Below are 23,721 nucleotides of genomic sequence, written 5' to 3'. Positions count from 1 at the left end.
TTTTTTTTTTTTTTTTTTCGGAGACTGCGTGTGTGTGTGTGTGCTCTTACCGGTGCACTTCTAGGGTTGTATAATTAGTGCTTGTGTGTGGTGGCACACGTTTGTGTGTGTGTTTGTGTGTGGCGGTAGTAAGGCCTTATCGTTGTATAGTAGTGTTTGTGTGTAGACATGAGTCCAACTCACGCCCACGGAGATGATCACCACGCGGAAGAGGAGGAGGGTCCACATGTTCCGTACACCGGTGAACGTCCACCGTTTGAGCGAATTCCAATGCCGTCAATGGCTTCAGAGGAGTATAAAGATACTCTACCGGCGTTTGATAGTGAGAAGCCAATGCCTCCCCCACGTAATATATTTGAACGTTTCTCACGGGTACTTCAGTTACAGTACGGACAGGATCCTGACATACCGATTTTGGGTAGTTCACTAGAGCGCAAATACGATAGTTGGTTTGACTACATTACGAGCCCAATTTCAGCATTGCGACCACGTAACTATGTGGATGCGTACACAAGACCGAATCCCTGTCCAGAGGAGTACTGGTGGGCATCATGGCGGTGGCCACGTACAAAGTACGTAAACGCAAAAGTACCTCCCCCTGTAGATGGAAAGTACAATGATTATTATCATTATTTGGCTTACAAAAATTGGTTGGAACGAGAGCGTGATGTTTATGTCTCACACGCTAACTTGGTTAACGAAATGACTATGCGATGCTTGATGAAAGAGGGACAGTACAATGCTGCAAAGAATTGTCGTCACTTATACAATAAAGCATTTGCCATGTCTCGTATGGAGGAACTCAATCAGGCACTACTATATATGGCGATTACAGGGAATGCAGCTATACGTGAGACTCCCTACCCCAAAAACTTTGTTGAGGAAAAACGGAAGATTTACGATGATTGGTTATTCCGTACCCGTATGAAGAAACCGGGTGATGTGGTATAGATAGAAGAAACTATATTAGGTATTGGGATGGTTGGGAATATGGGATATATTAGGAATATATTAGGGCTATTAAGGGTATTTTATTTATTTATTTATTTATTTATTTATTTATTTATTTTTTTAGTTTGTTTTTAAGTCAATATAGTGGTCTCTATCGTGAATGAGACAGCTCCCTTTCTATTTTATTTTATTTTGCTTTTCCCTTTCTGAAATAGGTAAAGGGAGAGAAATGAGGGTGGTGGTGAGATGAGTGGATTCTACCTTCTTTCTCTGACATTCTGCATATGTGATGTGGAATTTTGATAAATGATTAGTTGAAACGGAGAAGCATTTTAAGAGATTGTAGTGTAGTGTGGTTTAGTGTAGGGGGTATTGGTGGGCTCTCCACTTTTATGTGTACGTATTTGTCATTGCATTTCTCTGTAATGTGTGTATATGTGTATCTGTGTGTGTGTCTGCCTCTGTTGTTGTTTCTTTTCTCTCTATCTATGTGTGTCTTTCTGTATGTTTCTCTTCATCTCTGTTTTTATGTTTTATATTTGGAATTTTGTTCATATCTTGTATACGGAAAGGTAGGAACGCCAATGTATGCGTCATGGGAGGGGGAGGAAGATGAAAACGAGATAACCCTCCAGGAGTGCACGCGCATTCAGAAACTTTCTCGTGCCGTAGATGAACTTGTCGCGTGGGACTTCATTATGAATGAGAAAGAAATTATTCTTACAGAACTAGAAAAAACTATTGGAGTCGCTGAGGAAGCGATTTCTCAGGCAGGGAAATCACTAGAGTCTCAACGCCGACGTTGTGCACTTCTTCCAGTTGGTCAGCACGACATGAGTGAAGAAGGAGGCAAACGAAAGCCGATTGCAGCGAGAGGTGATAATCGTGAACTGAACGCACTGTGGAGCGAACACGGAAATAAGTTTATTGAACAATACGAACGACATTTGGCGAGATACAAACGAGTGTGGCGTGAGCTTTTAGAGGAAGTTGCAGTCAAAAATGATAATACTACTACTACTACTACTACTACTACTACTACTACTACTACTACTACTACTACTACTACCACCGTTAATGCTGTAGAAAGCAAAACCGACAAGAAAGCTGAAGTGAAGTAAAGAGGCGTGTGGGATATGTGTAGTGGTGAATTTTCACTTGTGGTATATCCTCTGCTCAGCGGTCTAATTATACTCAGACTTCTCTCTTTTTTCTTTCTTCACTTAAACAATTGAAGCGCAGAGGAAGAGAAGAACAGAAGAAAAAAAAAAAAAAAAAGGCTTATTGACAGACACATGGTCGTACGAGCAGTGCTTTTTATTATTATATATATAAAAAAAGAGAGGGATGAGAGCTATAGAATCCCACTCCCACGATTTGATATCATGATGAGATGATGTCATTTCATGCATTCTCTCTACCTCTTTCCCATTACTCCCATCTTCTCTCCTTTAACAACGTTCTTTTGAATTCTCTTTTCTTTTCTTTTTTTTTTTTTTTAAAATACTCTTTCGTAAGGTTAGAGGGGGGAGGTGAGGTTGTGGAACCATCATTTTTTTTATTTATTTTTATTTTTCTAGTAAAAAGACATAATCGCATTTCTCATATGAGCGTGGATCCTCTTATGGCCCTCAATGATGACCATCGGGAACTGCAGCGCTTACTGAAAGAAAATAGAGAACTTAGGAATGCTAACGCCTCACTGCGTGTTGCAGTGGAGTCAAAACGTGTTTGCAGTAATTGCAAAGGCAAGACTTCTGTTTCCGCTTCTTCTTCTACTTCAGCAGCAGCAGCAGCAGGTGGAGTTGGTACACTTGAAGGGGGAAAGGAAGAGGCTGGTCACTCAAGTGAGACGAATAGTAAATCATCCGGGAACTCGGTTTCTCTAAAAAAGATGAAAGAGGAGTTGCAGCGAACTAAAGAAGAACTAGAACGTACTCAACAAGGAGAACGACAAGTAAGTGAAGAATATAAGCAGCTAAAATCTTTATTTGAATCTTTTGTAGTAGAGGTATGTGAACGAGAAGAGGCATATAAACTTGCCTTTCTGAGGGCTTATGAGAAGATAGAGGAACAAAAAAGTTTAGCGGAGAGTTTACAACGACAGTTAGAGGAGCGACCACCACCAACTCTCATCTCAGAGACACCAGTAACACCAACACCCCCATTACCATTACCAGCATCATCATCACCGCCTGTAGTTAATGGTTTAGATCCTTCTTCTTTACACGATCTCGTGGATACACTTAGGACGTCACTTAGTGAACTTGAGTTTCGTTTGGGTTTTAACGCAGATACTAGTAACCGCCAAATCGCACCGGTTGCTGTATCGCGTGCAACACGAGGTAAAGGACGCTCAGCGAAGTCCGTCCATTCCTCACAGATGGAAAACTCAACTCATAATCCTCAACTGACAGAGAACGAACCACAAAGAGAGTTACAATCACTAACCTCAACAACACCAACACCAACACCAACACTACTACCACCACAACCAATGAAAAGAGAAGGAAACCAATATCAAGAGTCACAAAATAAATCACAAGAGAATCTGAATAAACCATCTGTGGTGGAACCGGCACGAGGTGCTGGTGTGTTGCGTAGCTCTACATTGTCAAGCTCACACAGTACAACTACTGAACGTAAAAAGCGTGTAAGAAAAACACGTGGGGAAACAGAAACAGTAAAACGTCAAGCTGTGGAAGGACCCTCTGAAAGTAGTGCTGCCTCACTTTTTAAAGGGTTTACTCGTACTACAGAAGCCCCGAAGTTATCTGTGGTAAATTTTGGAACTGAACCTATTGCAGATTATTTAGCCCTTCTGGAGAAGACAGATACACATGGGATTGATATTCTTCGACGTGAACTGATAAAGTTTTGTGCTTCTAACCTAAATATACTGGCATCATACGCGGTAGAACACTTCCTTAGCAAGTCTTCTCTGTTAGCTTCTGCTGTAACACTTTGGAAGCATACAGAGCGGGTAATGCATATAAGTAAGGGTGTATTTGAAGCATTTATAAAGGAAGCTGTTAGAAAGATGGTGCATCTTCTTAGCCCTGAAGGTACAGAACCGGTTGATCACAGTTCACAACTGCGTTGTTTGGCGCTTGTTGTGCGAATGGCGTGTGCAGTCCAGCTGCGAGAGACTGATCAAGGTGAGGAAGCACTTTTTGTGGCTTTTTACGAATGTACAGTGAGTACATTACGTGCGTGGCGTCTTGGAACTTTAGTGAGTGGACAACAACATGTATTGGGTCCATGGATGTTGACTGTTCGACACCTCTGCGGATTTGTAGAAGATTTTCACATGGTGATGCATTATTATGCTAATTTGGAACATGTGCTTAATGCTCTTACAATACCCAAATCTCTTACACGCTATACTATTCAGGCAGTGATGTCACTTTGTTACTTTACATCTTCTTCAGAGTCTTTGACTCCTTCAGTGGGAAAAAGTGGAGATATTGAAACTTGGATGTCATTCTGTGATGCTATGGATTGGAGTTATAATGAATTGCCACTTGACATGATTGTCTCTGCAGCTGCGAGGCTTCTTGCACAATCTAATGATGCATATAAACATGGAGAAGCACTTCTCTCACTACGTCTACTAGTGTTACAGAAAGGTTTTGGTCTTCTTCAACCTCTTATGGAGGAATTACGATCTTCTGGTGGTGAAGTAGATGTGGATGCCGCATTTGCGGAGTTGTTTAGCCTTGCAGTGATTGATTTGCAACTGGAGGATCCTCGTGATGAGCAATGGTGCCGAGCCATGGCATTCTTTTCTGATTACTTAAGTACATGTTCAGTAGAACGAGTAAAGTCAGCAGAGGAGCTTATTGCTGCTTGTAAGGACACACATCTGTTGGTCCTGCGGGCTGTGCTGCAATTGTGCCATGGTGCCAATGCGGTAACAGAGAAGAGTGTGGTGCATTTAACAAATATACTTTCGTGGGCGAAGGCTTTGCAAATAGTGCTCGCCCGCTCCTCTCGTGAGAATGAAAACGCTATCGTGACACACCCACTTCGCAAGACGGTTCTGGGGAGACAGCTCCTCTACTTATCTCAACAGGAACTGTAGTTGTGCTGCTGAGGGAAAGGGAACGATGCAGGAAAAGAAGAAGGAAAAACGAAAAAAAAAAAAATTACGAAGGAGGAAGGAAAAGAGAGGAAAAAGAAAAAAAAAAGAAAAGAAGAAAAAAATGCAGAAACTTAATGTTAAATTCTTTCTATTTTTGGACAACGTTTCCATTTCCATTTTTGCATTCCCATTTTCCTTGTTTATGTTTGTGCTTGTATACTGTATTATGCAGAGATGATGCCATCTATAATCAAAATAAACAGACTAAATCAAATCAAAAAAATGCGTATCTCTCTTATGGTGTAAAAAAAAGGCTATCAGACTCATAAAAAACAAAAAACAAACAAAAACAAAAACAAAAACAAAAAAAAGATGGTGCTCTTGACGGTGAAGGGCACAACGTTTCCGGACGAGTTTATTTATGAATGCACAACCTCGACTCCTATTTCCCCTGAATTGGCCCAACAAATCTGCCATATCCAGAATGCCCGTCATCAGGTGAAGCTTCAGTTACTCTCCGCCCGTGAACTTCTTAATGAGGCCAGTCAAAAACAGAAGGTACAAGTTATGGATAATAACAATGATAATGATAATGATGATAGTAAGAATGTACTTTCAGAGTATGAACGCGTGGTGGAAGAGGTGTCCACACGCTTGAAGGATAAGACCACACCTGTTACATTGGACGAGTTTGACCACTACGCGGAGAGGCTGCGGGAACTGACAGAAAAATTATTCCCAGCGGAATGCCGTGCGCCGGAGGGTGGAGATCGTGCGGCGGCCGTTGAGCATCTCTACGCCCTGCACGACAACCCCGACATTGACGAAGACCGCCGTCTCGTCATTTATCACTGCCGCGCCATTCTCGACACCCACTGGAAGCGGCATGAGATGCAGCCGGAGGAGAAGGCCGGTTTGTGGTTCTGCGGGAAGTTGATGGAGGGGGAGATCGCAAAGTACAGCGGGCGGAATGAGAAGAGTCGTCTCACTGTGAAGGTGCATGCACGTGATGGCCCACCACCAGCGATGGAGCCACGTATTAGTTACGATGATCAACGGGCTTTATTTGAGCGAATGCGGCAGCGGCGTGAGACGTACAAAACACTAGAGGCCTCAGAACTGCGAGATCGTGTGTTGGCACAATCACGCGGTAAAGTGTGGTTAGATGCACCAAATGCCGCAAGTAGTGTAAAGGTGGATGCATCACGTCTGCGGCCAATTCATCCTCAGAAAGAGGAACGAGAAATTGTATAATGTTTGAGAGAGGAATGTGTGTGAAGAAGAAGAACGGGAAGAAGAAGAAGAAGAAACGATAATAATGATAACAACAACAACAACAGTTAGGTGTGTTTGTTTGAGATGGAGAATGAAGGTGTAAGCGAGGTACACTGATCTTAATTTTGATATGTGTTTTTCTTTTTTTGTTGTTGTTATTCTCGACTTTTTATGCTTTTTTTTTTTCTTTCCTTTGTACGAGAACCGTTTGGGTTCACTTTATTCAATTGAAAGCACTAATAAATCTATACAACGAATTCAAGTGGCTATTTGTTTTATTTTATTTTACATTGCTTTACTTTGCTTTTCTTACAAAAAAAAAAAAGCCTAACCTTTTTCTCCTTCCTTCTTTCTCCTTCTCCCTTTCTCTCCTTGTTGCACGAACAACACTATCAATAAAGAACAAGGTGTCAGGAGAGCGGATACATAGACGGGATAATCACATTCTTGTTCCCACAATCTTTAAAAATGACAACATCTCTTAAGGTTACGGCAAAGGAATTGCGAGAAACGGCACTGCAGTTAGCAGAGGCACATGGACTGCTACCAGATGAGTTACCAAGCCGCACTGAGGCTTTGTTACTACTAGCTGTTGCAGCACTTAAAGAGATCGAGGCGGATGAGTCTTCATCATCGGAGATTGCGACTGATGCGAAGAGCGCAAGACACATTCTGCGTTCACACCTACCGCGTAAAAAGCGAGAACGAGTAGATGAACTCCCTGACGAACATGACACTACGGATAGTAATAATAATAATAATAATAATAATAATAATAATAATAAGAATAATAAGAGTGACAAGAAAGAAGAGGATGACGTTGATCTTGGACAGTACGCCAATACGGATGTGTTTGATGGAAATACGAAGAAACGTGCCAAGTTTGCTCGCCTAATGGGAGGTGGGAAACACGAGGGAACACATCACAACACTTTTGCGGCGGATAAAAGTACATTAAAATCCATCAATGGTGCACTCGAGGAACAATTCAACAATGCTATTACTAGACATGGGAAAAAAGGACTTGGTGCGTAATATGTGTAAGGACGATTCAGAGAATATATAAATATATATGATGCTTATTGTATGGAGTGTTTACATGGTGTAGATTTTCTTGTTATAATAAAGAGTTCACCCGATATGGTTATTTGGCTCGATTTCACGAACCAATGTACTTATTACTACTTGGAGGTCTTTTTCATTCTTTGAAGATGGATGTGTGGGTCCTTGTTTAAAACCTAATTTCATTAGGTGCCCAAACGACGGATCTTTTCATATATATATCAAAACAAAAAAAGGAAAAGAAAAATGATACATCGTGTTCTCTTGTAGATCTTCTCTGTTTCCTCTTTCTGTGTTTTCAGAAAGGAGTCTTCTGTGTGTGTGTGTTAGTGAGGAGGAGATTTTGGTCGTTTTGTTTTGTTTTTGTGTTTTTACGCAGCGAGTAAACTATAACATTCAAACATACAATGTTATTTCTGTGTCTCTCTCTCTATATATATATGTTAAAAAGAAAACAAAAAGCAGTTCAATTCTAGTATTAGCAGCTTAAATATCATGGGAAGAGTATGCTATTAGTTTCATTTATTTAATTATTTTATTTTTTATGCTTTCTCTTATTCTCTAATCACTGACGGTGTTGCTTTTATATAAATCTTAGAAGTTCAATACGGTGCGCCCTGATAACACAAGGCAAGCCGTCCCGCACAATAAAAGAAAACAACAACAATCAGCAAACGGAAGAAAAAACAAAAAAACAAACAAACAAACAAACAAGAGAAGTACACAGTCAATAGTTATCCAAAAAAAAAAAAAAAGGAATCGGGAGATCGAAAAAAAAAAAAAAAAGTAAAAAAGAAGAAAAACATCAATTAAATATGATGCGTCGTTTGCTTTCAACGACATCATCTGTGCCACCGCAGCTTGCCGTTCTGCGTGGCTCCGCGGTCTCTTCGCTGTGGCTCTCACAACAGTCCCGCAGTCAATCTGATGTTCCCGAACGCCGTTTATTATATGAAAACGATAGTTTCTTAAATGGCTCCTCCGCCATGTATCTCGACACGGTTTACCAGAACTGGAAGGCAGACAGAAACTCGGTGGACCCTTCATGGGATAAAGTTTTCTCCGCAAGGGAACTGCAGGATTATGAAAAGCCTATTTTAAACGCACCAATTCGTGTGATACCAACAACCTCAGCAGATGATACAACGGTTAAGCAATCACTTGATGACTGTGGAAGACTTACATGGATGATTCAAGCTTTTGAAGATCGTGGTCATTTAATGGCTTCTACAGATCCATTAAACTACGAAAATGATGATCCCACACGACGTACTCCATCGCGTAGGTTTAGAGAATTATTACGTCTTGATTTGGGTTTCTTTGGATTTACACCAGATGATTATAACCGGGTGGTACGTGTTGGATTTCAAGATGAGGTTGGTGGAGTACTGAACACGAACAGTCGACCAATGACGATTAAAGAACTTCATGAACACCTCACCAAACGTTATTGTGGAAAGGTTGGATACGAGTTATCGCATATTGTTGACAGAGAGTCTGTACGTTTCATGCGAGAGGCGGTGGAAAGTGAGGGAGGTCCTTACAATCCACTTCACCGCAGTCTCACTAAAGAGGAACGTCTATGGACATGGGATATTGTTGCCTCCGCTGTACACTTTGAAGACTTTTTCAAACGGAAATATTCTACTCAAAAACGATTTGGTGCAGATGGAGCAGAATCTCTTATTCTTGGTCTTCGTGCCCTTCTTGAGGTTTCTTCTAATCATGGTATTGAAAAGGTAAATATTGGTATGGCACACCGTGGTCGTCTTAATGTACTTTATCACGTTATTGGAAAACCTTTTCCTGTTTTATTGAAAGAGTTTATGGGTATCACAGCACCAGAATTAGAACCTTTTAAAATTCAATCAGATGTTAAGTATCATCTCGGAGCACGTTCTACTATAGATTTACGTAATGGAAAGAAAATGGCTACAGAAATGCTCGCTAATCCATCACATCTTGAGGCAGTAAACCCTGTTGTACAAGGATATACACGAGCGGAACAAATTTCATACAAGAGTGATGGACAATTAAAAGTTCTCCCTGTTGAAATTCATGGAGATGCGGCTTTCAGTGGTCAAGGTATCGCTTTTGAGTCTATGTGTATCAGTGAGGTTGGTGAATTCTCCACAGGAGGTACTATTCACGTGGTGGTAAATAATCAAATTGGGTTTACTACTGATCCCAAATGTTCTCGTAGTAGTGCTTATTGCACAGACCTTGGTCGTGTTTTTCAGTGTCCTATTTTTCACGTAAATGGTGATTCTCCTGAAGATGTGGTTCGTGTGTTTGAATTTGCTGCTGATTTCCGTGCTAAATTTAATAAATCTGTCGTTATTGATCTTGTCTGTTACCGCCGTTTTGGACACAATGAAAATGATGATCCAAGTATTACTCAACCACTTATGTACAATCGCATTAGATCCATGGGAGATTTGTTTGCCAAATATTCCGATGCATTAATTGCCGATGGTGTTATTACACAACAACAACGAACAGCGAAATCTATTGCAGAAAAGGAACGTTATGGTGCTTTTCAAAATGAAGCAAGTAAGGTTCATTACAGCCAATTTCTCAGATCATGTATCCCAGATTTATGGAAAAATATGAAGTACTCGGATGAATTGGGAAAAGTAAAGCTAGAGCCTACAGCTGTTCCTCGTGAAAAGTTACAACCTGTCTTGGATGCCCTTAAAACTATTCCAGAAGACTTTGCGGTACACCCCAAACTAAAGAGTGTATTGGATCGCCGTAATGAATCTCTTGAAAAGGGTGAAGGTATTGACTGGGGTGGTGCGGAGGCATTGGCATTTGGATCACTCCTCTTGGATGGCATTCACGTTCGACTAATGGGACAAGATGTGGAACGTGGAACCTTTTCACAGCGGCATGCTGTTTTACACGATCAGAAAAAAGTTGGTCATTACATTCCACTTGCACACATTCAAGAAGACCAGGCACCTTTTGTGGTGACCAATAGTCCTCTCAGCGAGTATGGAGCCCTTGGCTACGCTAATGGTTATTCCCTTAATGATCCCAACAGTCTTGTGATATGGGAGGCACAATATGGGGATTTTGCAAATGGGGCAGCTATCATTTTTGATCAATTCATCTCCGCTGGGGAATCCAAGTGGAATCAACAGCAGTCCGTGGTGGTTTCACTTCCACACGGTTACGATGGAAGAGGTGCGGAACACAGCAGTGGTCGTATTGAACGATTTCTACAAGCCGTATCGGAGGATGTGGAGACGCCCGCCTATTCTCAAGCAGAACGCGCACACCGTGTGAATATGGAAGTGGTGTACCCAAGCACACCAGCACAGTATTTCCATCTCTTGCGAAGACACGTACGTCGGGATTTTCGTAAACCACTGATTCTCTTCTTCTCTAAACAGTTCCTCCGTTCACCTAATGAGTCAAGTATGGAGGAAATCACCTCAGGTCAGTTTTATCCTGTTATTAAGGATACATCTGTACCTCCTGAAAAGGCCCGTCGTCTTGTTTTATGTACAGGACAACTTTATCACATTCTTCATGCATACCGTATGGCTAATGGAAAGACAGATGTAGCACTTGTTCGTATTGAAGAACTCTCACCATTCCCAGTGGCAGAGGTACAAAGTCTACTGAAGGAGTACAGTAACGCTGAATTAATGTGGGCACAGGAAGAACCCAAAAACCAGGGAGCATACTATCATGTGGAACCACGCATTGAATTTTACACAAAGGGCAAACGGGAGTTGTTGTATGCAGGTCGTGGTATCAGTGCCTCACCGTCTACGGGATATAAGAGCGCACATGATGTAGAGGAAAAACATATTTGTGAAGTTGTTTTTGCATAACGGACGTACATTTTACCTTTTTTTTCTTTTTCTTTGTTTACGATGGACGATATATGTACAAGCGTCCCTGACACTTATCAATGCACGCCTGCAATGATAGTAGAGCAGCGCATATAAAGGCACTCTAATTGGGGTACACTTTATTATCATTATCTCTATTCGTATTTAGTAGTAGTATTATTCGTATTTATTATTATTATTATTATTATTATTATTATTATTATTATTATTATTATTAGTCCATGTTTTTGGCATCCTTAAACTGCAAAACGAAAAAAAAAAAGAAAAAAAATAAGAAAGAAAAAAAAGTGAACATATTGTGATTGTAAATGGGTTATATTTGTTACTATGAAATTCGCTGGGGTGATGACCCACTGTCTTTTCTCATCCCCTCTCTTCTATATACATATCATTTGCACATGATGGGGTGATGATATTCATAACGATGATGATGATGATGGAAGAGTAAATGAGAGTTATTAAGCGACAGCAACGTGGATATCATATCAAGTGGAACGAGAGAAAAAGAAACGCGGAATAAACATAGGTACTTCTCTGCGTGAGGGATTATCCAATGTTTATATTTATCTATATATCTATATATATTTCTATGTGTATGTGTATATGTGCATATGCATGTATGTTGTTGCTGTAGTTTGGGTTTTTCTAGGAAGGTGTCTGAAATGAATGGTGTTTGAAGGCAATATTTGTTTTTGTTTTTTTTCCTATTTTTGACGCAGTTAGGTTTTTTCTCTTTATTTATTTATTTATTTTTGTTTTTTTTTTTTGCTCTTCACGTGTACAGAGGGTATATCGGAATACTGTAGACATGGAAGAAAAGGAAAAGTAAGAAATTACAAGAGGGGGAGTGGGTTGGGAGAGTATATTAACCCCTCACCCAGTTAAAGGATAAACTGATGGAAATACTGAAGACATTACAATGAATACTTGTAATCCGTATACTCTTCTGAAAGTGTGGTGGTGAAAACATGTGTATTAAGAAAAGAAAATGACAAGAAGACGGAATATAATAATAAAAAAGAAAAAAGAAAAGAAAAAAAAAGTGAAGTGAATATATACATATATATATATATATATATTTCTAGTGTTTTTGCGTTATGTGTGTTGAGAAGCTACTGATTTTCTCATGCTTACGCTTCTATTCCAAGGAGGAAGACGTACATCTCTCTCTCTCTGCATACGAAAAGCAAAAAAGCAAAAAAAAAAAAAAAAAAAGAAAAAAAAAAAAGAAAATGAACATCCATCTTTAATAAATACATTCTTTTTCCTTTTCTTCTTTTCTTTTTTTTTCTTTTTGAATTGCACCACCCTTACCTCTGTTTTATTTTTCTAGCTTAAGTGGAGGAAGAACAGTACTTTTATATTAATATATAAAGGGAAGAAAAAGGGGTTAGTGACTTGGGCTTTTTCTTTCAATCGCTTGTGGTCTACGCGTTTTCTCACTGCGTACGATCAAACAAGTTGAAATACTCCAAAAGTGGAGTACACACAAGAAGGGAGGAAAAAAAAAGAAAAAGAAGACTAGTGAAAGAGAGAGAGAGAGGAGTGGAAGTTATTAACGACGAAAAGAGCAGGTCCCTTCGTTCCCCATACATTCTTCAACACATACATATATATATATATATACATATATACAGTAAAGTAACAAATACGTATATATTATTTATTTAGTCAAAGAAGAAGAAAAAGAAAAAAAAAAAAAAAACAGGAAAAAACAAGAAACAAAGCATGTTGAAACGCTCATTCCCTCTGTTGAATATTACCAATCAGAAGGTGTATGAACTCCGTGTTTATGATATTTTACCAGACAAATATGATACTTTTCACCGTATTTCAATGGATCTCTTGCCCATGCGTGCCTCTGTGAGCCGATGCCAGGGGTACTGGGTAGTGCAGATTGGTGCCCTTAACCAAATGGTACATTTATGGGAATATGATTCACTCAAACATCGATATGATATACGTAATGGATTGGAAAAGAATGAAGACTGGAAGCGTCGATACTCATACCCGCGTCAGGAGTGTTTGTCATCACAGACAAATATGTTAATGCGTATGATATACCGAGAGGGCACGGCTAGCACATTAAGTTATAAATACTTGCTAAAAGTTACACCACAGAAGGAACTAATTCTTACCTCGCCTGGTGTAACACTGGCGGCTTCGTATATTGTCACAACCGGTGAGCATGAGGGGAAATATTTGCATCTCGTTAAGGGAAAGATGTTGGATGATCTCATGCAGGTGGAGCCCACGCAGGGAAGTATCTCAAAGATCATGGGGCCCGCACGTTGGTCTGCCTCCATTGGATGCCTCTGGCGATGATAGGTATATATAGATATACATACACAAAGATATATATATATATATAGTTAGTTAGTTAGACTCGGCGGTAGTGTTGAAATGTGCAGTAAGAAGAAGAGGATGAGGATGAGGATGAGGAGGAAAACATGAAAAACGAGCAAATAAAGAATCAAGGAACGCGGAAGTGGAGGCAAAGAAGAAGAAAGAAAAAAGAAAAAAAAAACAAAAAAGTAGCGAATGTGACAATTATGCAATGCTGGGTTTGAAAAAAAAAAATACCGGGAGTAAGCGAAGTGACGGCCATAAAAGGGGAAGAAGGCGGTACTCCCTTTCCCTGCGAACGAAAACGACAACAAACAAACAAACAAACAAAACAAAAAAAAAAGAGAGAAATGGACTCGTCTATTTTCTCATTTGCATTATTGCTGATCTTTTTCACCTCGTCTGGTTCGTTCTTTTTCTTTTTTTTATTTTGTTTTTCTTCTAATTAATTCTATCTATTTATCACTCATGTAATCTATTTATTTCTCTTTTTTTTTTCTTTCGTTTTCTAATAATCCCTTTTCCATTTTTGTAAAAGGGAGTATTTGTAGCCTTCTGCAGTTCACAGAAGACTCCTCCCATTTCGAAAATAATAATAATAATAATAATAATAATAATAATAATAATAATAATAATAATAATAATTACACAAGGGGGGATAAAAAAAAGAGAAAAGACCGTATCCATTCACGATGGGACTGCTGCGTTTGAAGAAGGAAGTTCTCTGCACGAGTCTCAGAAGTCGCAGCATCTTTTTTCCTTCTCACATATCTCACTATCAAACGTCCTTGTATCCACAGAGAAATTCTTTATTTGACGCTGTCTATGTCATCAATCTAGATAGACGACCAGACCGTTGGACGTTTATTTCAAAACAATTGCAGCGTGCGGGGTTTCGTGAAGGGGACTACAAACGTTTCTCTGCTGTAGAGGGAAACAAGATTGATGCTCACAAGGCCCATGCGTGTGGTCTACTCTCACTATTAGGGTTTCTTCGTCTGCAGGAAGAGGAATCCCACCGCATATGGGGAATGGATCTCAACAAGGGTGCTGTTGGCTGTGCACTGAGTCACGTGATGGTGTGGGCCGCAATCGCAGCGAGGCGTCAGCGTTGTGTTCTTGTCGTGGAGGATGACTCTCTTTTCCCTGTGAACTTTCACCAACAGTATGAAGAACGCATGCGAAGAGTACCAGACGACTGGGAACTGGTGTATGTGAGTGGATTAGACACGGCTGGGCAGGCATCTATGTTGCGAGTAGCGGAAGGTGTTAGTCGTGTGCCGCAAATGCATCGAACGACCAATTGCTATGTTATCAAGCATGAAGGTGCACGTCGTTTGTTGGATTTGTGTTTGCCCATGACATATCAATTAGATACAATGATGACATTGCATGTTGGAAGCGATACTAATAATAATAATAATAATAATAATAATAATAATAATAATAATAATAATAATAATAATAATAATAATAATAATAATAATAATAATAATAATAATAATAATAATAATAATAATAGTGGGCGTGGTTCTGTTGTTGGTAGTGGTGGTGTGCCGCATGTTGTGATGCCTGTCTGCTATACAATGCAGCCTCCTCTTGTTGTGCAGGCCACACGATTGGGCTCCGACATTCAGTCAAGTAATGGAAGAGATGAGAAGGAAGAGGAACGGGAACGCTGTCGGGCAGCAGGATGGAATATAGATGATCTAGATACATAGAGAGATATATATTCCACCCTTTTATTATTATTATTATTATTATTATTATTATTATTATTATTATTATTTATTTGTAAAAAATCTATCTGTATATTTACGGTTTTATGGTTTTTTTTTTCTCAATCTTACACCTAAAGAATATATATATATATATATATATATATATCGTTGTACGGTTTTCACGTCTTTACATACATCATGTCCTGTTTTATTTATTATTATTATTATTATTATTATTCTTTTATTCTTTTTTTTTATTCTGCATATATATAAATACATGTAGCGTGTTCCACGCAACGAGTAAAAGAAAAAAAAATATTATTTGGTGTTAGAAAGACACGTCAAGCAAAGATTAGGGTGAGATATATAATAATATAATATAATATATATTTATATTTATATTTATATTTGTAGAGGGACAGACTTGAGAGAGTGACCGTCGAAAGAATGAATATTTTCGACAAGATGTTCAAACGTGAGACGCCGGAGGAGCAGGCAAAGATTTGGCGGCGGCAGCTCAACTCGGAAATGCGCAAGATCGATACGCAGATTCGCAAAATACAACGAGAGGAAATGAAAGTCAAACAAGCAGCCAAACAGGCGGCTCGTCAGGGCGACAACGTGGCTGTCCGCATGTTATCAAAGGAGATTATTCGCTCTCGTAATGCCGTGCGTCGCATGTACACCGCCCGAACCCAGATGAACTCTGTATCTATGCATTTACAACAGCAGGTCTCTCAGATAAAACTGGCGGGGAATCTTAAGAAGAGTGCCACTATTATGTCCCAGATGAATGAACTGGTGCGTATACGTGAGGTGCAGGAAGTGATGCAGGCGATGAGTAAAGAAATGGTGAAGGCCGGATTGATTGAAGAGATGATGAACGACACGATTGACGATGCCTTAGATGATGGGATCAGTGATACGGAGTTGGAGGATGAGGTGAGTAAAGTGGTGGAGGAGGTCACCCACGGCAAGATGGAGGGCGCCACCGCTGGACGCTCCAAGTTGCCACAGGCACAACAGACAGTGCAGACAACAGAAGTGGAGGAGGACGATGAGGACGATTTGATGGAAAAGTACAACGCACTGCGGGGAGGGACCAGCTAATCTCCTCTAATCCATCATTCTTTATCTCTCTCTCTGTCTGTCTACCCCTATGGCGTATATATATATATATATATATATATATATATATATAGATATCTAGTTGATTCTTTCTCTATTTCCTTTCTTTTTTTCTCTCTCTCTCTCACTCTGTGTGTGTGTGTATATATGAGGGAAGGGGATTGATAAAGAAAAGGTTAGAAAGAAAGAAAATATTATGCGGTCTCTCAGTTTTTGTTCTATTTATTTTTACAGTTTCCCATATCTTTAAAAAATTGGAGCGAGGAGTCTCTTTGCAGTGGTGAGTGTGAGAAGTAACTTCCACCATATACCTCTTTCTGTATTAGATTATTTATCCTTTTTTCTTTGGAGGTATTCTTTTTTTTTTTTTTAGAGTCTTTTCTTTCTCTTTTCCTGTGTTAGTTATTATTATTTCTTCTTATTCTTTCTACACTATTTGATTTTCAAGGCCTTTGCCTTTGTTTTAGTGACAGCAAGAAGAAGAAAAAAAAGAAAAAAGAAGGAATCGAGACGCACTAACAAAACAATAACAACAACAATATATAAAAAAAAGGCATTTACAGTAAAAAAAAAAAAAAAACAAAAAACGAAAGGAACATCTTCTTTGTTTCCAAATATCTTCTGCTACCCCATTTAGATTCAACCAACGAGAAAGGGAATCACCAGAAGTAGCAATAGCATTCTGTGGTTGCGCATCATTAATTGACAAAGCATACAGGCATATATATATATATATATATTCTTTTAAAAGGGTTGCTAACAAAGATTGCTATAAATATGAGTTCCAGTTCATTTTCGACATCTTCAACATCTTCGTATAGTAGAGATCACGAAGCTCAAAAAGGTTCAGGAGTTATGATATTCACTCCAGAACAGAAAGCCAAAAATTTATTACTACGCGATCGTGTAAAGGATATTTTACCTCTTGATGATATTCAGAAAGTCTCTGATTGTGACCTACTCTACCGATTTCTGATTGGCAAACGATGGAGTGTAGATGCAACAGAGGCGGCCATACGGACCTATGCAGCTCAACGAAAAGAGCAGAAACTCAATTATCTCATGATAGAAAAATACAACTCGGATGTTGAATCTTCAGGTGCTATGCTTTACGGATTTGATAAAGAAGGATGTCCTATTATGTGGAATACTCCAGATATACCTTTGGTAGTTTCAGCCATTAAAAATGGATATAAAACTGAATTACTACGGGTGCAAATGCGGGTAATGGAAACAGCACGTTTTCTATCTAAAGAAAAAAAAGTGGATCGCTGCACTCTTGTATTAGATCTATGTAATTTGGGAATCTCTGCAGTGAACTCCATGACACTTTCCTTTGCACGTGATATGGCTAAAATCATGCAGGAATATTATCCTGAGATTATGCGGCGAATGCTTATCTTTAATGCTGGTTGGGCTGTTACAGGGGCATGGAAAGTCCTTCGCCCATTTGTGGATCCCCGTGTGCAGGAGAAGATGCACTTCTTCAGTGGATCCCCCACATTAGAGTTATTATTACCATTTATTGATGCCGATCAAATCCCAGCCTCACGTGGAGGCAGCAGCATGAATGATATTGCAGGAACATTGATAGCATCAGAGGTATTGCGACTTACAGCCTTACGTGAAGAGGAAACACAACGTGGTGAAAGTACACCACTTAACCGATATGTTGATCCACAAACACCTCAGATGTCTTCACAAAAACGGAGTAGCTGCAAGACACCAATCCTATCAGGAGTTGTAGTACTTAAATCAGATGAGAAACTACAAAGAGAACAAGGTAAGGGAAAAGATAAAGAAATAAGATCACAATCAAGATCGCAATCACAATCACTATCACAAGCAGATTTTTCATTACCGGTAAATGAGTCTGTGTTGTCGCAACTGGTCCTAGAGGAAAAGGATGAGTTCTTCAGTGTATGTAGTTCCATCTCTACCGATAGTGAAGAGGAGGGGACTAGTCCACAATTGGTACAAATTGGTTCACCAGAGGTTCTTGCATCGGGTCAGTCACACCAAGATGTGATGGAGTCTTATGCTCTTCGTCCACAAGCTCGAGTAGAGAAAGGAGAGGATCAAGAAAAAGTGGTGATCAATTTAACTGAATGCGCAGATGGTAAAATTTTGGGCTTTATTGATGGAGTACCAATTGGTGAAATGGAAGATAATCTTGTCTACCGTGCTGTTCCCGATAGAATAATGGATATACTTGCACCGTGTCCAGTTTCTTCTTACCCTGAAGAGCGAAAGTTGGTAGGGGAGTTGCTTAGTGAATCTGGACATCGTATACATAATTATGTGATTGTTTGCGATGCTTCTCGTAAAGCTCGTTATCTTTTAAAGAAAAGCCGTTTACGTCGTCGTGTACAAGTTTTTACCTTCTCGGACAATTGCAAAGTTTTTACAGATAGCCTCACACGTCACACCGTTGTGGGGCGAAAAGTTAAATTTGCAGAATGTTTTCCTCATAGTGAGGCCACGAATGATCTAACCGCGTGGGTAATGAATGGGACATCTAGCAATAGCAGTAGTATGAATAATAATACAAGCAATAACAATAGTTCTAGCAAACGACTCAATAATAGTGGTAATGGTTCCAATAATGGTCGAAGCAGGAGTAATACCAGTGTCAGTGTGGTTCCTCGCTTGGTAGAGAAGAAGGGACAGACACTTATGGTCTACGGTGAACTTGCCAAACTCCCCATAATAGATCTCTTTACACTACTGGTGGGGGTTTGTCGGGTGTGGGAGGCAGACCTGCGGCGACCACAGGAGGGTGGGATACAGCGGGCAAAGAATATCTTCGGGGCACGGTTGGCAATACCCACAACGGAGATGTTCCGTCGACTGCTGCCGCGATCCACCCCGGCACCTGTGATGGGTGAAAAGGAAGAAGAAAATATTCACTGAATGAAAGGAGGGTTTTTCTTTTCTTTTATATATATATATATATATATATATATATATATATATGTTTTCTTTTTCTTTTTTCTTTTTTTTTTGATTTTTCTCTCGTTTCATGCTATGCTTTGGTACTTCCTTCTTTCTGTATATCATCTGTATTTGGTATTCCATTTATCAATGTGTATGCAAGAGGGATGGGGGAAGTGCGATGCACATTCACTGTTTCTGGGTAAACTATCAAATCTATCTCCTTTTCTTATTTATAGTGAAGATTTGTTTTATTCAATCACACGTTTTTTTTTCTTTTTTTTTTGCAGATGTTTATCTCTGTTTTCTATAAATATATATATCTATATATATATTTGCATTTATATAAATATATATATCTATATATATATTTGCATTTCTTTTAGTCGCTTTGTGTCCTCCATTCGCGTACGAACTGTTTTGCAAAAAAGGGAAAAAAAAATAGAAAAGAAACGAGCGCCGGAGAAGTAATAATAATAAGACGATATGTTTTCTTTTTTTTTTTTTTTTTATACCAATTTATTGCCCCCGCACCAGGTCAAACTACTTTTGGCCAATAGCCTGCTCTTATTTAATTTTTTTTTTTTTTCGTTTCTGCTCGACTGAAGAAGAAAAAAAAAAAAAAGAAAAAGTGTTTCCTCGCTTTCTTTTCCAGGTTTTTCCTTTCGAGCCTATAGAATTGCAAGTGGTAGGGAATGCATACGTACATGTATTATTTTTTTCTTGATTTTTTTTTTTTTTTTTTATGGATAGCCTAAATTTTTTATAATTCCCACGTTTCACATTTCATATTTTGTTTTTCTTCTACTTTTTCATGTTTCTTTAGTGTCTTCTTCTTTCTTTCTTTCTCTCTTTCTTTCTCTTTCTTTCTCTTTTCCTCTTTTTTCCTCTTTGGGTTGCTCATTGCTCTCATTTCTGGTTACTCTCATTCATTATCATCATCACCATTTTGCAGCTGACACCGCTGCTGTTACGATTACCAACACACACACACACATACACATACAGAAGTATAAATAAATAATTATATATATATATATATATATATATATATATATATATATACATTCATACGTATTCCACCGCAATAGATGCTGGAAAGGGAGCGGTTAGTAGAAAAAGACCGAGAGCCCGGTCTCTTTGGTCGTCTCCTGCGCAAAGTAGATGGCTGCGATGTGAAGTTCATCTTTGATGGAAAGATGGATGAAAGTATGGTCACCGTAGATGACCCGTACGAACGTACAAGCGAGCGAATGCATCTCTTCGCCAGCACAGAGCCGGTGCGAGGCCGTGTGATGCTCACACCAAAAGGAAATTACCGCCACAATGGAGTTCTCATAGAGCTCGTTGGAGTCATATCAACATTCGGGGAGAGTGTGCAGAAACTGGATTTTATGCGACAAGATAAACGTTTTGAACCAGACGCGCTGCGTAATCCAACACCACTTGAATTTCACTTTTCCGCTCCAAAGGAGTATGAATCATATCGTGGTATTAATGCACGGGTCTCTTATTTCCTTCGGGTGACGATTCAGAGACCTGTGAAGAATGTAACCGAGATGGAGGAAGTTTGGGTGAGTAGAGTAGATGAACAGATGAGTGATACCCAACCCGATGCCTCACGTCATCGAAGTTACTTTCGAGAAACTGTATTTGGTCCACAATCCACATCTATGGATGTTGGTGTGGATAATGTACTGCATATTGAGTTTAAGTATGATAAGAAAATCTTTCATCTAGGCGAGCGAGTACTTGGAAAGGTGACTTTTAAAGTAGCAGATATGGATATTAGGTATGGTGAGATTGGTGTAGTCCGGAAAGAATATATTGGCCCTGGTAAAACAACAGATTTAATGCAATCCGAAACACTACAGAAGTTTGAAATTATGGATGGAACACCTATTGTAGGAGAAGTGGTGCCTATTCGCTTATATCTTCGATCTATTCCGAATCTCACTCCAACCTATTCCAGTGTACATAACTGCTTTCGCGTATTATACTTTCTTAACCTGGTGCTTATCACAGGTGAGGGAAAACGATACTTTAAGCAGCAGGAGATTACACTCTACCGCAGGCGAGGACAGGACGCACCTGCGAGATCAAAGGCAGGTCTCTCTTGAGACAAGAACAAAGAAAAAAGAAAACAAAACATTATGCACGTAAACTACAACGTATATCGAACATAATAGTACAGCATTAGGAATGAATATGAGTCACTTTTGAAAAAGGAAAGAATAGAAGCTGTATTACACATAAATAAACCAAGAAAGAAAAAAAAAGAAGAGGGGAGCCGTGTATGAGAATGATGGCAAATATGGATAAAAGACTTTTATAGGATGTCGATCGAGAAAAGTAAAAAAAAAAAAAAGTCAAGAAAGAAGTGATTCTTTTTTTGTGTTATGCAAACAAGAACAGGGGGAAAGAATTTAAGAAGTATGTGCATGTTTTTTTCTTTTTTTTGTATTAGTTTTTTATTTTATTTATTGTTTTTCCTTTCTTAGTTGCTTTATTGTGTTTGTTCGTTGCTTTTTTCTGCTTTTTTTTCTCTAATGTGCCGAACATGAAATGAGGTAAAGAAGTAGAGAGAGGGAGTGTGTGTGTGTGTATGAAAAGAGCACCCATCCCCCAAAAGCAACAAACAAACAAACAAAGAAACAAATTGCATACATCTGCTTACTCTGGCTTGTGTATCATTAATAATGATTATACTACAGCAATAGTAATAGCTGCAAAAAATGTGTGGTATTACTACTATTATTATTAATTCCACTATGGGTACTACTACCCTTTTCTTTTTTTATTTCCTTTTCACACATCCTTTCTCTCTCTATCAGTAGTAATATAGAAACGCAGAAATACATTATATATATATACATATATATACACTTGCACACGTACACACATACGCATATAAACTTATCTCTCTCTCATGCGGCCCACCCTTCAATTGTTTGCTCCTCTTCTTCTTGCCGCTCTACCGCTATTTTTTGTGCTTCTCCGCACACTTCGGCGGCGTGCCAGACGGCGGCCCCTGCGGCCCGGCGGCGTCGCTCTCATCACCGGCGGCGGCAGCGGCATCGGCCTCGCGATCGCCCGCTATTTTGCCCGCGCCGGCTGCAGTGTTCTCCTCGTCGGCCGCAACGAAGACGCCCTCCGCAGCGCACAGACCGCCTGCAGAACATTAGGCGCCCCGAGCGCTGATGTGATTGTGGCGGATCTCTGCACAGTGGAAGGCACCAGCAAAGTGGGAGCGGCCGTGCGGGCCTGGCAGAAAGAACACGGGAGTGAAGAGCCATTTAAATATCTCGTGCTTAACGCAGGTGCAGGGGCAATTCTTCCGTTTGCCTCCCAACCATCGTTTTATACCGTATGTGAAGATATGATGCAGATTAACTACTTTGCTAATGTGCGTCTGCTGCAGCAATTATTGCCATTACTTGCGGAAACTCATTCAGAGAATGATCCATCAAGAGTTATCGTAATGTCATCACTGGCAGGCATTTTACCATCCACATTTCGTAGTGCCTATACAGCAGCAAAACACGCTATTCAAGGATTTATGAACGCCCTCCGTGGAGAAACGGATGTAGCCATTACACTCTGTTGCCCAGGATATGTAGACACGGAGTTTCACAAACTGGCTCAGCAGGGCGGTAGTATGGCCGGTAGTAATCATCGCCGTGGGGTCCCACCGGAGGTGTGTGCGGAACAGTGTATGTCGGGTGTCTTGCAAGGGGACGCAGAGGTGCTAACAACACTTACCGGTAGACTCGGCTACGTGCTACGGCCTATTTTCACCTCATTTATTGATAATCGAGCGAAGGAAATGAGTACACGATCACTGAAGTGAAAAAAGGGGTGTTTCTCACCCCTACTACAGGAACTCTCTTAATTAGTACACTATATTTAAACTAACAAGAAGAAAAAAAAAAAAGAGGCAAGACGAAAGAAAAAATAAAAGAAAAAAAAGGGATGCATACCGTTTGGTTTGCTTTGAGTGTCAAGGTCATTCTATTTACAAGTATGCTGTTTAACCCTTTCAGTCTCCTGTGTTCTATTTTTTTTTTTCTCTTTTTTTTGGTTTCTTGTTATCTATCACTTTCCTTCTATCTACTCTATTACGCATGCATACAAGCGTTGCATCATCATGAATACATTTTTTTTATTTTGTTTCTTTTTCTTCTATTTTTTTTTTCTCTCTTTCTCTTTCTCTTTTTTTCTATCTATCTGTATATTTTTGAGCAAGGAAAGAATCAACTATGGCCAAGTCTAAGAACCACACGAACCACAACCAGTCGCGGAAGAACCACCGCAACGGCATTAAGGGCCCAATGCCCAGCTATCTGCACAACTC

The 23,721-nt window shown here is 39.6% G+C and overlaps 12 protein-coding genes across 12 annotated transcripts; all 12 read left to right on the top strand.

Annotated features, from left to right (window-relative positions):
• Window positions 1-168: 168 nt before the first annotated feature.
• TM35_000064270 (uncharacterized protein) lies at window positions 169-951 on the top strand (the record flags this gene model as incomplete). The annotated part of the gene is made up of 1 exon (XM_029023464.1): window positions 169-951. One exon carries the CDS (start codon window positions 169-171, stop codon window positions 949-951), a length of 783 nt encoding a protein of 260 aa, XP_028885488.1.
• A 584-nt stretch (window positions 952-1,535) lies between these two features.
• TM35_000064260 (uncharacterized protein) lies at window positions 1,536-2,072 on the top strand (the record flags this gene model as incomplete). The annotated part of the gene is made up of 1 exon (XM_029023463.1): window positions 1,536-2,072. The coding sequence occupies one exon, from the start codon at window positions 1,536-1,538 to the stop codon at window positions 2,070-2,072; it is 537 nt and encodes a 178-aa protein (XP_028885487.1).
• Window positions 2,073-2,557: 485 nt separating this feature from the next.
• On the top strand, window positions 2,558-5,035 carry TM35_000064250 (uncharacterized protein; the record flags this gene model as incomplete). The annotated part of the gene is made up of 1 exon (XM_029023462.1): window positions 2,558-5,035. The coding sequence occupies one exon, from the start codon at window positions 2,558-2,560 to the stop codon at window positions 5,033-5,035; it is 2,478 nt and encodes an 825-aa protein (XP_028885486.1).
• Window positions 5,036-5,407: 372 nt separating this feature from the next.
• TM35_000064240 (uncharacterized protein) lies at window positions 5,408-6,289 on the top strand (the record flags this gene model as incomplete). The annotated part of the gene is made up of 1 exon (XM_029023461.1): window positions 5,408-6,289. The coding sequence occupies one exon, from the start codon at window positions 5,408-5,410 to the stop codon at window positions 6,287-6,289; it is 882 nt and encodes a 293-aa protein (XP_028885485.1).
• A 489-nt stretch (window positions 6,290-6,778) lies between these two features.
• On the top strand, window positions 6,779-7,345 carry TM35_000064230 (uncharacterized protein; the record flags this gene model as incomplete). The annotated part of the gene is made up of 1 exon (XM_029023460.1): window positions 6,779-7,345. One exon carries the CDS (start codon window positions 6,779-6,781, stop codon window positions 7,343-7,345), a length of 567 nt encoding a protein of 188 aa, XP_028885484.1.
• Window positions 7,346-8,187: 842 nt separating this feature from the next.
• On the top strand, window positions 8,188-11,217 carry TM35_000064220 (2-oxoglutarate dehydrogenase E1 component; the record flags this gene model as incomplete). The annotated part of the gene is made up of 1 exon (XM_029023459.1): window positions 8,188-11,217. One exon carries the CDS (start codon window positions 8,188-8,190, stop codon window positions 11,215-11,217), a length of 3,030 nt encoding a protein of 1,009 aa, XP_028885483.1.
• Window positions 11,218-12,966: 1,749 nt separating this feature from the next.
• On the top strand, window positions 12,967-13,563 carry TM35_000064210 (putative protein NipSnap 3A-like; the record flags this gene model as incomplete). Its single annotated transcript, XM_029023458.1, has 1 exon — window positions 12,967-13,563. The coding sequence occupies one exon, from the start codon at window positions 12,967-12,969 to the stop codon at window positions 13,561-13,563; it is 597 nt and encodes a 198-aa protein (XP_028885482.1).
• Window positions 13,564-14,276: 713 nt separating this feature from the next.
• TM35_000064200 (glycosyl transferase-like protein) lies at window positions 14,277-15,305 on the top strand (the record flags this gene model as incomplete). Its single annotated transcript, XM_029023457.1, has 1 exon — window positions 14,277-15,305. One exon carries the CDS (start codon window positions 14,277-14,279, stop codon window positions 15,303-15,305), a length of 1,029 nt encoding a protein of 342 aa, XP_028885481.1.
• A 465-nt stretch (window positions 15,306-15,770) lies between these two features.
• TM35_000064190 (putative SNF7-like protein) lies at window positions 15,771-16,415 on the top strand (the record flags this gene model as incomplete). The annotated part of the gene is made up of 1 exon (XM_029023456.1): window positions 15,771-16,415. One exon carries the CDS (start codon window positions 15,771-15,773, stop codon window positions 16,413-16,415), a length of 645 nt encoding a protein of 214 aa, XP_028885480.1.
• A 795-nt stretch (window positions 16,416-17,210) lies between these two features.
• TM35_000064180 (Sec14 cytosolic factor) lies at window positions 17,211-19,346 on the top strand (the record flags this gene model as incomplete). The annotated part of the gene is made up of 1 exon (XM_029023455.1): window positions 17,211-19,346. The coding sequence occupies one exon, from the start codon at window positions 17,211-17,213 to the stop codon at window positions 19,344-19,346; it is 2,136 nt and encodes a 711-aa protein (XP_028885479.1).
• Window positions 19,347-20,458: 1,112 nt separating this feature from the next.
• Window positions 20,459-21,487, top strand: TM35_000064170 (vacuolar protein sorting-associated protein-like; the record flags this gene model as incomplete). Its single annotated transcript, XM_029023454.1, has 1 exon — window positions 20,459-21,487. One exon carries the CDS (start codon window positions 20,459-20,461, stop codon window positions 21,485-21,487), a length of 1,029 nt encoding a protein of 342 aa, XP_028885478.1.
• An 809-nt stretch (window positions 21,488-22,296) lies between these two features.
• Window positions 22,297-23,217, top strand: TM35_000064160 (short-chain dehydrogenase; the record flags this gene model as incomplete). The annotated part of the gene is made up of 1 exon (XM_029023453.1): window positions 22,297-23,217. One exon carries the CDS (start codon window positions 22,297-22,299, stop codon window positions 23,215-23,217), a length of 921 nt encoding a protein of 306 aa, XP_028885477.1.
• Window positions 23,218-23,721: the final 504 nt, after the last annotated feature.

This window comes from Trypanosoma theileri (genome assembly GCF_002087225.1).
Source record: "Trypanosoma theileri isolate Edinburgh chromosome Unknown TM35_Tth_6_V1, whole genome shotgun sequence".
NCBI lineage: Eukaryota > Euglenozoa > Kinetoplastea > Trypanosomatida > Trypanosomatidae > Trypanosoma > Trypanosoma theileri.
Note: the sequence above shows the minus strand (reverse complement) of the source record. Positions and strands in the feature narration are given on the sequence as shown.